This window comes from Gymnoscopelus microlampas, assembly GCF_963454915.1.
Source record: "Gymnoscopelus microlampas genome assembly, chromosome: 9".
In the NCBI taxonomy this organism is placed as follows: Eukaryota; Metazoa; Chordata; class Actinopteri; order Myctophiformes; family Myctophidae; genus Gymnoscopelus; species Gymnoscopelus microlampas.
In genome coordinates this window covers 46,466,230-46,480,888 of record NC_139946.1, presented here as the reverse complement: position 1 = coordinate 46,480,888, position 14,659 = coordinate 46,466,230, and the positions used below count along the sequence as shown (strand labels likewise).

The window sequence follows — 14,659 nt, the reverse complement described above, 5'->3', positions numbered from 1 at the left end:
GACGGGTGGGAAATGCAGTAAATCATGATGACAGATGAGGAGTGGGACGTCCCATAGCCGGCAGCTGTCTGCATAAAGATGATATCCTGTCTTGTGTTCTGTTGCGACCCCCAGCGACCTGAGATGTGATTCGACGGAACGCTGAGCGTCGCTGCCTCCTGCCCCCCCCCCCCCGCCTCCCCGTTGGCACGGCAGCGATAGCAGGAGGACCACCACAAAAGGAGGAGGGGCCCAACAATGAGCACCTCTCCTCTCCTCTCCCGCCACAGATGGTGTGTGTGTGTATGTGTTCTACTGTGAAGTAGGAGCTGGTTTGTGAAGCGGCTCCGAGCGAGAGAGAGAGAGGGAGAGACACAGAGAGAGAGAGAGAGAGAGAGAGAGAGAGAGAGAGAGAGAGAGAGAGAGAGAGAGAGAGAGAGAGAGAGAGAGAGAGAGAGAGAGAGAGAGAGAGAGAGAGAGAGACAGAGAGAGAGAGAGAGACAGAGAGAGAGAGAGAGAGAGAGAGAGAGAGAGAGAGACAGAGAGAGAGAGAGAGAGAGAGAGAGAGAGAGAGAGAGAGAGAGAGAGAGAGCCCTGCATGCTGCTCTGGTTCTGCAGGTGTTTCTTCTGAGGAGGCTGAAGTCACGGTCTGGACGTTACCACAGAGGAGGAAGGAGGCACTGTCTAGGCTGAGGAGAGACCTCTTGTTGGGGGTCCAATCCAGCACATAGAGGAGTCCAGGAGGGGGGGTGCGAGATGGACGCGTGCGCCGGTGCGCTGCAGCTCCTGGGCATGCTGCTGTACATGGGAGCGTGGCTGTGCGCGCTGGCCACCACCCTGATGCCGCAGTGGCTGACCATGTCCACCCAGCTGCTGGCCATCGAGAGCTATGAGCAGGGCCTGTGGGAGACATGCGTGGTGCAGGACGGCGGCATGGAGTGCCGGGCGTACGACGGCATGCTGGGCCTGTCGCGCGACATCAAGCTGGCGCGCATCCTGATGTGCGTGTCGCTGGCGGTGGGCCTGCTGGGGGTCCTGCTGGCCATCCCGGGCCTCAGCCTGGTCAACAGCTGCAAGGGACAGGGGGGCCGTCGGACCAAGAGGATCCTAACCATCTCCGGGGGGGTGTGCGGGATGCTGTCGGGGGTCCTCTGCCTGTTCCCCGTGTCCTACGTGGCCCACATCACCGTCATGCAGTTCTTCGACGAGTCCCTGCCCGAGGTGGTCCCCCGCTGGGAGTTTGGGGACGCGCTGTTCTGCGGCTGGGTCGGGGGCTTTCTCCTCGTGGTGGCCGGGCTCCTCCTGGTCACCTCGGGCCTGTGTTCACAGACAGTAGACCCCCCCCAGCCCCCCGGGCTGCAGCCCACCTACCAGGTCAGGAGGATCAGTGATATGTCAACCACCAAGAAACGCTCTGAGTATGTGTGACAGAGAGAGAGAGAGGGAGAGAGAGACATTATGTGTGACAGAGAGAGAGAGAGAGAGAGAGAGAGAGAGAGAGAGAGAGAGAGAGAGAGAGAGAGAGAGAGAGAGTTTTGTGGATGATTTAACAATGAAGAGTCCGACAGACACAAAAACACAATCATCCGTAGCACTCAGCCTGCACTTCAAACTGCTTTTAAAACCACAAACGTGGTTTCACGCCAAAGACTTTCATGATGCCTTAAAAGGGATAGTTCACCCCTAAAATGACTTTTTCTCTATCGATTAGTCACTCTATGGAGACTATTTTTTTGTTTTTGTCGCATTCCTAAGCCAATAATTTGATGACCGGCAGCGGTTCCGGTACGAGACACAAAGAGTCTCCTTTGTCTCTCCTACCGGAACCGCTGCCTACTGGTCCATGAATTCAAGTCTCCATGGGGTGACTAATCCATTGAAAAAAAGGCATTTTTTTTGGGTGAACTATCCCTTTAACAATGGAGATTGTACTGTATATTGTAGCCGTGCTAAAGGAAATATTGTTAAATTATTACGCAAACATTTGGTGGAGTAAATCAACTTCACTTCCATAATCAAACTAGGAAAAAGAACAAAACTGCACAGTGGACCAACAGAAACAAACACGTTTGAAATTGTGTTTATATTAAAAAAAGAAAAGCTTTATTTTTTGATAATGTGACATAGCTCTAGCATCTGTTCAGTGAATTTATGTTCCATCAGGTAGAAGCTTTCCATGACACACCTGTTACACAATGCTGTGACTCTTAATCACGTGAACCCTCACGCCCCTGGCTGGGGGGAACATCCGCCAGAAACGCGTTTTGAGCTTGTAGATCTGCCATTTCTGGTGAAGAGATTTGCTGTACAATGGAACAAGAGCCGACCGAGTACAAAGCCAACTCAGGTCCGTTTTACTAAGCACAGAGGGTTTAGGTGGTTAAGTTCTATAGTGAATGTCAAGAGGTATAGAGATCAACTCATTTATATACGCTATAATGGCACAATCACACCTGTTCGAGCATGTTCTGTGTGCTGTGTTGTACAGCAGCATATTCAAACAATTCATATAAAGAGATGTATTGATATAAGATTGATTGGTGTCTCCTGTTTATTTATTTATTTTTACATTTATTTAAATGTATTTTATTTATATTTAATTTTGTATCTGTCTGTCTGTCTGTCTGTCTGCCTGCTTATCTATTTACCTATTTATATTTTAATTTCCAAGAGTGTGCAAGAGATATCTATCTAGAAATAAATTAACAATAAACATGTTGGTCTCTTAATGGTCTCTTAAAGGGATAGTTGAAAATGACTTTTTTTCTATGGATTAGTCACACCATGGAGACTTGAATTCATGGATATTCTTTTGTTTTTGTCACATTCTTAAGCCAATAATTTGATGACCAGCGGACCGGTAGGCAACGGTTCCGGTAGGAGATACAAAGGAGTCTCTTTGTGTCTCCTACCAGAACAGCTGCCAGTCATCAAATTATTGTCTTAGGAATGCGACAAAAACTGAAAAAATATCCATGAATTCAAGTCTCCATGTGGTGACTAATCGATGGATAAAAAGTAATTTTGGGGGTGAACTATCCCTTTAAGTAATGGTCAGATCGGTTCAAGAATCAACTTTTATGTTGAGCTTCAAAACATCCTATAACCACCATTGTTGTCACTTTTTCCTTTCTCATTTCAAATGACACATTGTGATGTTGTGTCTCTGTTAGGTTAGTGTGCTGAGCAGGGCCACAGAGAACAGCCCACATGGGGGTCAGGGTCGAGGCGAGGGTGTTATCTGCTGCGTCGGAGGCACAGTTTGAGTCTAATTCCACCAGATTTCCTGCTAATCTCAGTTTAATGACTGCTCTAATGGGGCAGCGTGCTCTGTGAAGAATGTACAACAGGTTGGGCCCCCGGCCGCGGCCCCCTGGCTTTGACCAAATGACAGAGTCGTTGGTGTTGAATTTTATGCGCCCCCAAAACAACAACAAAAAAATCTCTGATGTTTACCTGGCCACACAGGTGGACTGCATGGTGGAACAGTGAGCTTTTGACTAGCGTTTCCAGTGGCCTTAATGCTTCACAAATGTTCACTTAATGATGATGATGAGGAGGATGATGATGATGATGATGATGAGGATGTTGGTCTTTATGTAACAGAACAGACTCATATGCCATGATGTTAACGAGACATACAGTAATGATCTGTTATCACAATAGCACAACCTCCTTGAGATGCTCTACAGCAGGGGTGCCCCCAAAGGTAGATCGCGATCTACCAGTAGACCACATGATATGCCCCTAAAAATATATATATATATATCCACTTGGATTACGGTGACTTGATAGATTGACATCAAGAAGGGCCTGTCAGCTACCTTCAGAGCTTCTATATTAGGCAATGCAATGCTTTGTTTTCAAGAGTGTTATATAAAATGTGCAAGGTAAAGAACCCAAAACCTACCACTTCCATACAGCTCCCCCCTCCATTTCGAAGGGCTATTCCAAAGCCCCCTCAGGTAATTTGTTTCAGCAATGGGATAATCATTTTTTGGGGTAGATCTTGTTGAGCTGGTCATTTTAAAAGTAGTAATAGTAGCATCATATCCTGTTGTGTTATCCACTTAAACCCTATATTCTATGTTGACCGCCTAGGGGTCTGTACTTGGCCCCCTCCTTTTGTCCCTCCAAACCAAATATATTTCTCTCTGCAAGCTCACACTGTGTTACAATGCGCAGATCGGCTATTTTCACCAAATGTTCGGCTGTTTTCCCAGAATGTTCACGTATTATGACAAGCCCAGAATAAAGACGTTATATATGGTTCATAGATAAGATAAAGCTTTATTGATTGCTGTGGGTAAATTCAGGTGTTAAAGGCAGCAACGCCAGTGAGAATGAAACACAGGAGAGGTGCAGGACAGGTAGGAATGGGCGTCACCAAAATAAAAAGGAATAAAGAATTCAATTCAATTAATTCAACTTCTCTAAGGAGTTCTGACGCCCTGCAGGCTGGTGGCCTGCAGGGCGAAAAGTTTTCAAATAAATGTTGTGGAATAAAAGTACAATATTTGGATCCGAGATGTAGTGAAGTAGAAGTAGAAGTATTGGAAGTTGGAAATACTCAAGTAAAGTACAAATACCTCAAAATTGTACTTAAGTACAGTACTTAAGTAAATGTACTCAGTTACTTTCCACCACTGGCCTTAATGATACAGAGATGATCCCGGCGATTACCAGGAGCCGAGGAAATGACATGTGTTTCTTCTCATTAAAACTGCATTATGTATACTGTAAACACGCCTAACTACCCTGATGGCTCGATAAGTAAATTGACGTGGAGGAAAGTGGTCTAAACATTATGAATATGAATGGTGCTCTCTGGAAATGACTGTGTATAGAAGTGGTTTCTGTAATTGGACTTTTATCAGGGTTTGGAATGTTGGATTGCTTCAGGAGCTGATACGATGAGAGCCAGAGTTCAAAGCTTGGCCTTGAGTTAGTAAGAGCTTAAAGAGCAGGTACAGATACACATACTATAGTTTTATGAGATGACCCCATAAAAAATGGACGAAGGGAGCCCTGACATCATCCAAAAACAATTCGGCAATTGTACAACAATTGTAGATCTGCTATTTATTTCAGAGCGCAACACCCGAGCGCTAACCTGACCCTGCCAGATGGGGCGGTATTGAGTAATAAGCTGTGAAACAAATGTGTGGAGCAAGCTTCTTGGATCTGGTAGCGTCAGGTTACCCGAGCGCAACCAAACATAAGATGACTTGTCTTTTAGTTCTACTGGATCTCTTCTCCACTCGTCCCTCCCTGACATTTTAGTCTAGTTTTTATTTGTTGACGAAATTGTCAATATATTTAGTCTTAGTTGTAGTCATCGTAGCTTAGTTATTATTTCGGTTTTATTACGTTTTCGTCAGTGAAAGAAGGTAGTCATTTCCGTCACAGTTTTAGTCGACGAAATCAACACTGGCACAATGACCATCAGACCATGTCATCAAAAATGTTCCCATCTGAATGAATGGGGGTAATCTCTAATGTCTTGTGAGTCATTATCTATCATATCAGATATCTGTGTCAACACACACACACACACACACACACACACACACACACACACACACACACACACACACACACACACACACACACACACACACACACACACACACACACACACACACACACACACACACACATTGATGTTGAAATCTGACAGCAGACTGACAACACTATCTTGTCCCACTCTTTGCTCTGAAACACTTTGTCACAGGTGTGTCAAGTGTTGGTGACACTAGATAGTCATCTGTCTCTATCTCCTGTTTATCACTGGGATGATTCCAATCACCTCAGGGCAACCGGGAACGTAGGGGAAGAATTACTCTGATTTTTTTGTTTGCTTAAAGCTGCACTATGTAACTTTCCTCTTCTACACCGGATTTGAACCCGGTTTCCTGCACAAGTGCTGATATTTTTTATCATTGAGCTAATAGAGCCTGCCTGCTTGCTCATAAATTGAATCTTGACCATCAGGTCAAACTTCGTGTCAGTTCCTGTGTCTAGGTGAGACATGACCTTTGACACGATCTAAATGTCTCAATAGAAGAGCCGGGAGACAAAATGATATTGTTATTATATACTCTACCATACAGATTGTATAAGTTACTATATTGTATTAACACACTCTACCATACAGATTGTATAAGTTACTATATTGTATTAACACACTCTACCATACAGATTGTATAAGTTACTATATTGTATTAACATACTCTACCATACAGATTGTATAAGGTATATTGTATTAACATACTCTACCATACAGATTGTATAAGTTACTATATTGTATTAACACACTCTACCATACAGATTGTATAAGGTATATTGTATTAACATACTCTACCATACAGATTGTATAAGTTACTATATTGTATTAACACACTCTACCATACAGATTGTATAAGGTATATTGTATTAACATACTCTACCATACAGATTGTATAAGTTACTATATTGTATTAACATACTCTACCATACAGATTGTATAAGTTACTATATTGTATTAACATACTCTACCATACAGATTGTATAAGGTATATTGTATTAACACACTCTACCATACAGATTGTATAAGGTATATTGTATTAACACACTCTACCATACAGATTGGACAAAATTACATTTGGATCAACAGAACTAACACACCGTAGTATATTTGACATAGTATACTGTAGTTCATATTTATTGGTATCACAAGAAAGGTTTTAAAGAAAAAAATACCATGACAATTTTTTTTGTAGATTATTAAAATCTTAGTATTTTGGCAATTATTTGAGGGCCCACTTGCAATACCCCTCACGGCCCACAGGTCTCTGCTTCACACCACTGATCGGTGTGATGATGATTCCAGTCATCTCAGGGCATGATGGTGGAACATGATGATCCACTAATAAGAACACCAGCGGTTCCGTCGGTTCCCCTGGGCCTGGCATCGCTCTGGACCACAGAACACCATGTTATACTGACCGACCCATTCAGGGCTCTGTTAACGAGCAGAACGTAAACATAATCTATATGGCATCTGAATTCAATCAGCCGATGCCTGTGGCGGCTCTGTGTTCACAGCCTTTCCCTCTTATCCTCTGCTCATAAAGTGAAACGCTACAGATAAACCATAAGAGCAGTTCACAGCTAGTATCTGTTATCTGTCCAATGATGTGTAACCCTGATTAAAGCAGCACTGCCTGCTGAAACCATGGTTCTATTAACTACATGAACTCCGATGTCCCTATTCTGAGACATTCGGGCTAAAATAGCTGATCTACAAGCTTGTAGAACTGCTTTTTTCAGCAAAGAGATTTGATGTAGTAGTGGAAACATGGAGCAAGACCATCTAGAGACCCCTAAGGACTCAGGTCAACAAAGTATTATTTCTAGGCCTATATAGTTTTTGGTTAAAACAAAAAGCTTTTAGTTAAAAGGTTAAAGTTCTTCAGATAGTAATCATTGCTATAGAGTGTTTGTTCAGTAACAGGGGTGTCCCTGTTTCTGTTTGATAAACAGGAAAAAAAAACTGTAAAATTGGTATCCTGACCTGAAAATGTAGTTTCTTCAAAGAGCTGGAGAGAAGGAGAGAGCCCTGTTACTGAACAAACACTCTATATCAAAATGATTGCTATTCAGTGTTTTTTTTCTACCGTGTTACGCTATATACGTAGTGTAATGTGCAGATTTTTGAGTGGTGCCAACCGCTCCTACATTTGACTGTGTGTGTGTGTGTGTGTCTGTCCGTCCGTATGTTTGAGCATGGCCTCAACAGCTGCAGCTGATTGCAACACAAGGATGCAACCAGTTACACATTCACTCATCACAGGCACCACTCTCTTCACACTGGGTGTGATTTATTTTGGGGAAAAAAGCATAGCCCTCTCTACTAACCATTTCATCCATTGACCACACACAAGCTTAACCATGAGCATACCGAGCATATGTCGAGCATATCGTATGCCCTCCGAAAAAACCTATTATACAACAGGTAGTTCCGACCAAGCAATCTGATTGGTTGAAATAGCTTTCTAGCCGTGCTTCAAACCAGCATCATAGCACGGGCCTAATCACATTAATAAATCACTCCGCACTGCAGTCGTCCGCACCTGATTAGACCATATATGGCACAGCTGTGCTGTGAAGTCACGCTGTCCCACGGTAGGAAAACAAACAGACAGTAGCCTGACCCACCGCCGCCACCGGAGAACAAACAGCTATGCAAAGGACTATGTTAATTTTGACTTATTTGGTGGACTTACGGTTGATCAATGGTTAGAAGGTTATAAATATCCTCCTGTGTAAAGTAAAATTACTACCATTTCGTTAACAGTCCAGTGTATGTTATACTTTATCGTACGAAGGTATCGCATGGCGAAAATAGCCGATCTACAAGTTCACAACGCGTCGCCATCGCGACACGTTGTCAGCTTGTAGATCAGTTATTTTGGCTACGTGACACGGTCGTACGACGGAGCATATAGCCTACTGGAATTCATTCCACTGCGCAAGCATTGATAGCTCAGCTGTGTTGATGAGACGGTGCCTCAAACTCAAAGCACTGCTACAGCCTACAGGGACTATTTAATGTCTCTCAGTCAAAAAGTATTTTCTTTACAGGGAAACGGACAATAGCGAAACATTTTTATTATTAATTGCCCCACAATATGAATACATTTGGATGTGTTTTGTTGGTAACTGTTGTATAATCGCAATATTACACTCGAGGGTGTGCTTTACCTTACATTATTGGCACTTCAGTGATGCTCGCGGAACTCGGCTTCGCCTCGTTCCTGACCGCATCACTGGCGTGCCAATAATGACGGTAAAGCACACCCTCTCGTGTAATATTGCTTAAGAACACACCACTGTTGCTATCAGAATATAGAGCTACTTAAAACACTTGTTTTGACTGTAAGAAATTCACTTACTGCACCGTTAAATGCATGGAATCTACAAGTGTGTGTGTGTGTGTGTGTGTGTGTGTGTGTGTGTGTGTGTGTGTGTGTGTGTGTGTGTGTGTGTGTGTGTGTACACACCTCACTACTACATACTGTAGGTGTGTTCCTGTGTTGCTTTTTCAGGTCTGTTGTGCCTGTTGCACCACAGTTGTTCCTGAAGTGCAGCGCGGCAGAGCAGGTCTGTGTGTCATCTCATCCACTTGTGAGCCTTGTGTTGCTGACAAAGAGCCATGCTCCACTGAAGAGGAGGCCTTTTGTTCAGCCAGCCGCCCCCACAGAGGAGCCGCCCCAAGGGCCACCAAGCCAGCGTGTGTACTTGCACTTGTATGTGTGTGTGTGTGTGTGTGTGTGTGTGTGTGTGTGTGTGTGTGTGTGTGTGTGTGTGTGTGTGTGCGCGCGCCTGTCCCTGCATGGCAACAATCAGCGCTGTGAGGCGAGGCAGCCCTCTCTCTAAACTCACATGCCTGCTGTGGACGTCAAGCCTCCTACCCACGTCACATGACCAACACCGCCCGCCCGGGACCCCTATTAAGACCCCACCTCACGAGGTCTGAGGAAGCCCACACCTCAGCATTTCACACCCAACAGTATGACCACAGTGGTCAGATTTATCATCTGAGATGGAACTGGAAGATAAGATTAGATGGAACTATAGATAACATCAGATACAGATACGATGGCTGGTGTTCAACATGCTACAGGATTGTAGTCGGGGTGCAACAGTTAATTCAACTAATCGATGTAATCAATTATTAAAATATTACAGATAATTGGTAATTTAATAAAATATTGCTTTCATTAATAATTGATCCCCTTTTGGGGGCATGTTATAATAGGTTATGACTTTCTCAAATTTAACAATTGTGAAAGTAGCACATCTACAAGTTCACAACCTCACAATTTTGTATTTTATGTTTTTCGATTTTCTTTTGACTTTTATGCCTTTATTGACAGTAGGCTGACGGGGAGAGATAGATGGGGAGTGACATGCAGCAAAGGCCGTCGGGATCGGGAGTCGAACCCGCAACACGCTGTCAGGCTGGATTACCAGCCTAGGTGCCCAGACGGTTACGCCAACCGTCTGGGCCACAACCTCACTATTATCACGATTTCTTTCACGATACCGTTGTGCAACAAAGTTTAAATTAGGGCTTAAGTAATTCATCAATTTGTTGATGTAACAGAAAAAAAAACAGGGGGAAAAATGCTCTTCTCAATTATTTGATCGATCAAAATGTAATGGATAGTTGCAGCCTTAGATTGTAGCATATTATCCAGAAAGGTTAGCAGGTGGAGATGACACGTTAACGAGTATACTGACAGATAAGGATGTTATTTTCACATGAATATAATATTTATTATGATGCGCCGTTACACTGTATACATCTGACCTTTTTATGTTATGGTCATAATGCCTTTCTAATGTTCAAAATATAATCCAAACTTAATACTTGATTGTGTCAAAAATCATCTACATACAATGTATACATCATGAGACAAGTTGCAGGGAGTACCGTTTTCCAAATACCAATTCATAAGTTCCTTTTTATGGAAAGACTTTCTGAACAATTAAGTTGATATTTGTAAAGTTAAGCAACTAAAACAGGAGACCATGATGTCTTCAATATAATTTAGTCTGTTGCTCTATTGTTGGTTTGAGTTGCATTGTAATGTCAGTGTCCTCAAGTATAACTCATTTCACCAGGTGAGATTCGGTGGTATTTAACTTTGAACACCTTTGTTCTTACCAATTCTCCCAAAAATGAGAGAGATATTTCTACTTGGCACCCTCCTTTGTTCCTTCAGCGAACATAGCCGATCTGCAAGCTAACATCATGTAGCGATACAAGGCGTTGTCAGCTTGTAGATCTGTTATTTTTGCTAAATGTTCGCCTATTATGTCCAGAAAAGGGATACCAGGGTTCACGTGGTAAAGCAGGGGTCTTCAACGTTTTCAAGTCAAGGACCTCCTAGCCGAGAGAGAGATGAAGCAGGGACCCCCTCTATAGTATAAAAAAGATTGTGTTTCAGATTAAACTTTTTTTGTTTACTTGGTCTGCTCTTTTTTTCCCCTCTACACCTAGACCTCTTTGCCGAAAATAGCCGATCTACAAGCTCACAACGCCTCGCAGCGCGAGGCGTTGTGAGCTTGTAGATCTGCTATTTTTGGCTAAAGGGGCTAAATGCCAGGGTTCAAGTGGTTAAGGTAAAAAAAAAAAAAATCATATAACACAAAGATTTGGCGGACCCCCTGTAGTAACTCTGAGGACCCCCTTGGACCCCCTGAGGACCCCCAGGACCCCCTTGTTTGTCCATTGCATCTATGCTCTTACTATTCCTCCTCAGCATGGAACGCAGGATTATCTTTGCCGTGGCGATCGCCGTCCTCCACGTTCGCCGACAACGTCGACATCGTCCACGGGCCGTGGAGGGGGTCCTGGGGGGGGTCCGTGGTTGCCGCCGCCTCCGGCCCCCCTGCGGGGGAGGAGCTCTCCTCCTTGGGGAACCTGTAGCACAGGAGGGTGGTCCCGCAGGCGAGGAGCAGGGCCGAGGCGAAAAAACCCACCCCGATGGCCGAGCCCACCTCCTGCCACTGGGGGGCGGAGGGCAGACAGAACTCGGGGGGGAAGTGGATGGTGGCCCCCGTCAGCACGGAGCTGACGTTCCAGGCCAGCGGCACCACGAGGCACACGGCGCTCAGCACGTGGAGGAACCCGGCCGCCGAGAACACCCGTCCGTCCCTCTTGTCCGCGTCCACCGAGAAGTAGACGCTCCGCATGGCCACGGCGCCCGTGACGTTGGCCGCCAGGCCGCACAGCACCGCCACCATCACCAGCACCTGGGACAGTGGTGGAAAAAGTACTCACATTTTTTCACAAGTAAAAGTCCGGAATTCAAAATTTACTTGAGTAAAAGTACAAAAGTATTGTCAACAAAATGTATGTACTTAAAGTACCAAAAGTGGAAAGTACTCATTATGCAGAATGTCCCATTTCCCACATTTTCAAATGCATGCATCTTTTGAAAATAGCAGTTATTTTCAAATAGCTAAATAAATATAGGGCTGAAGTGGTTGGGGTGTGTTTTGTAATAATAATCAAAATCTACAAAGGAACTAGGAACTAAAGTTTTCAAATAATTGTAGTAAAGTAAAAGAACCTCAAAATTGTACTTAAGTACATTACTTGAGTATCATCATAACCTTTATTTCAGCTCGGAGTACAGTTGAGGGGCAGGCCCTCATTTTCAATGTAGCCGAGATACAGAACACAGTAATTCAACAGTAATAGACATTCACATACAGCAATAAATACATGAATCAGAACACAGAAAGAACTCAAAAACTAAAATAGTCAAAGAACTAGAACATATATATGATAATCAATGAATTAAATAAAGCAGTTACAATCCTGAACAAAAATGTTGGAAATCATTTCCCTGAAACTACCTAAGGATGGAAGTGATTTGATTTTCAAGGACCTCTGGTCACCCAACCGGACAATGGTCACTAACACCTAACTCAAAAACACCAGAGTAAATGTACTTAATTACTTTACACCACTGACCTGGGAGGCACGGATCTCCGCCGGAACGAAGGCGTCGGCGATGCCGATGGCCCGGCAGGTCTCGAAGCGGCCCATGGCGTGGCTGTAGAAGCAGGCCCGCCAGATGCCCACCCATGCCTGGCCGGAGGACACGATGGACGTGTCGGCCACGTACCACAGCCTCCAGGTGTTCAGGCCGGCCGTGGTTATGGTCAGGATCCAGCCTATGCACCCCAGCACCAGACCCGTGAACTGCAGATGTGCCGTGTGCGCCACGTACTTCATCCTGTCTGTCATACTGGGGGGGGGGGGGGGGGGGGGGGGGTCCTAGCGTCTGAGAGGAGGAGGGGGGGGGGGGGGGGGGGGGACTCGTCTGCTAACTGCTCAAGGTGACAGCGTTGACTCCATCATCAACGAGTGCTGAAAACACAACCAGAACACGGGGTGCGGCAGTTGAATTGAATATTAAAAAGCATACATTTTAATGAAATAATAAATGTCTTTGCATTGTGTTGATTCGTTGATATATATACAACATGCACTTCTCCATGATTCGATTAATTGATAAATTAAGCGATAGAATAATCGCTAAACCAGAGCCTCACATCAGTCTACCTGCTATCAGTAAGTGCAGAACAGGGACTACCAGAAAAACGTATAACTTATAACTTGGACCATGATAAATCCAAAAGTATTAGCTGAGCTATGCAGATATCTGCCCAGGATACAATATGCATTTCATTATGTGGTAATATTCCATTTGGCAATGATCCCTTTTTCCATACGTGTATGTCGAAACCGTATCTCAAATCGGTCAATCATACACTATCCTTCAGTTCACCATAGCGTATCTCTCAAGACAAATTGGCTGTGTTATTGGCTACATACGTATTTATCAGTGGTGTAAAGTAACAAAGTACATTTACTCAAGTACTGTATTAAGTACAATGTTGTGGTATTTTTACTTTACTGGAGCATTTCCGATTTTCAGTACTTGAACTTACTTCTACTTCTACTCCACTACATCTCAGAGGCAAATATTGTACTTTTACGCCACTACAATTAAAAAATAAGATTTTTCCCCATTTTTCCACATTTTATACATTTGAAAACTACCAATACTTTTGTACTTTTACTCAAGTAAAGTTTGAATACCAGACTTTTACTTGTACTTCTACATTGCAGTATTGATACTTTTACTTAAGTAAAACATGTGAGCACTTTTTCCATTACTGCATGGAAGTCATGAGCTAGTGACAGGAATATTTAGCCCATGCAATCCCACTCAACTACTGGGTCTGAATGACAAAATAATGAGAATGCCCTCGACATAACCCACAACCAACATCACTGTAGAGTAGACCACTGTTTACCTTCAGACGTTACCCAGGAATTCTGAGCGTTATCCAAGGTGAAAATTCTAAATGTTAACAATGAATAAACTGTACGACTACAGCGCAGTATCTTGAGTTGATATACATTTACACACACAGTCACTGCTGTGGTTAAACATTAACCCGCCATGTTTACAATCTTCCAAACAGCAAGGGAATAAAACAAAGCAATTCACAAGTAATTAAGTCTTTTTTTTTTACTCACATTTGGTTCCTTTTAGTCAAATCCTCTCTAGAGACCGCAGATGTTGTTAGACATCATCTATCTCTGACGGGATGTGAGTGGTATAGCTCTTTAAGTTGTTCTGAAGGGTGTGTCTGTCTGTAGAAGCTTGTTGTGGAGTAAAGTCCAATCGACCCTTGACCCCCAAGACTTTAGCCTGAGTTATGCTTTGTTGCTCACAGGTGTCGCGCACCGAAAATAGCCAATCTACAAGCTCTCAGCGCGTCGCAGAGCGACGCGCTGAGAGCTTGTAGATTGGCTATTTTCGGTGCGCGATACCAGCGCGCAACGAAGCATAAATAAGCGTTTAGTCTTGATATCCACAGTGTCAGCAGAGAGCAGCATGGAAAAGGCTTCTAGATTAGAGAAAGGTTAATATGTTACACTGCAGAATGAGCCCATCATTTGGTTGTAAAATCAGACAAAGACGCCAACGCTAGATCTCAGCAGACTTCTTTATTTGATCTAAAGCAGTACAGCTGATTAAAAACTGATACCGGGCCGTGAGCGCCAGTGCGTGTGAAGCGGGAGGAATTGTAACACATTTAAAAA

The 14,659-nt window shown here is 43.8% G+C and overlaps 2 protein-coding genes across 2 annotated transcripts; one reads left to right on the top strand and one right to left on the bottom strand.

Moving 5' to 3' along the window:
• The first annotated feature begins 509 nt into the window (after positions 1–509).
• On the top strand, positions 510–2,516 carry cldn33b (claudin 33b). The gene has a single exon (XM_084067272.1). It carries the CDS (start codon positions 736–738, stop codon positions 1,405–1,407), a length of 672 nt encoding a protein of 223 aa, XP_083923398.1. The 5' UTR covers positions 510–735; the 3' UTR covers positions 1,408–2,516.
• An 8,760-nt stretch (positions 2,517–11,276) lies between these two features.
• Positions 11,277–12,775, bottom strand: cldn34a (claudin 34a; the record flags this gene model as incomplete). The annotated part of the gene is made up of 2 exons (XM_084067987.1): positions 11,277–11,784; positions 12,512–12,775. 2 exons carry the CDS (start codon positions 12,773–12,775, stop codon positions 11,278–11,280), a joined length of 771 nt encoding a protein of 256 aa, XP_083924113.1. The 3' UTR covers position 11,277.
• Between the last annotated feature and the right edge of the window lie 1,884 nt (positions 12,776–14,659).

Coding starts and splice junctions, on each gene's coding strand:
- cldn33b (XM_084067272.1), top strand. CDS start 736: ATGGACGCGTGCGCCGGTGCGCTGCAGCTCCTGGGCATGCTGCTGTAC.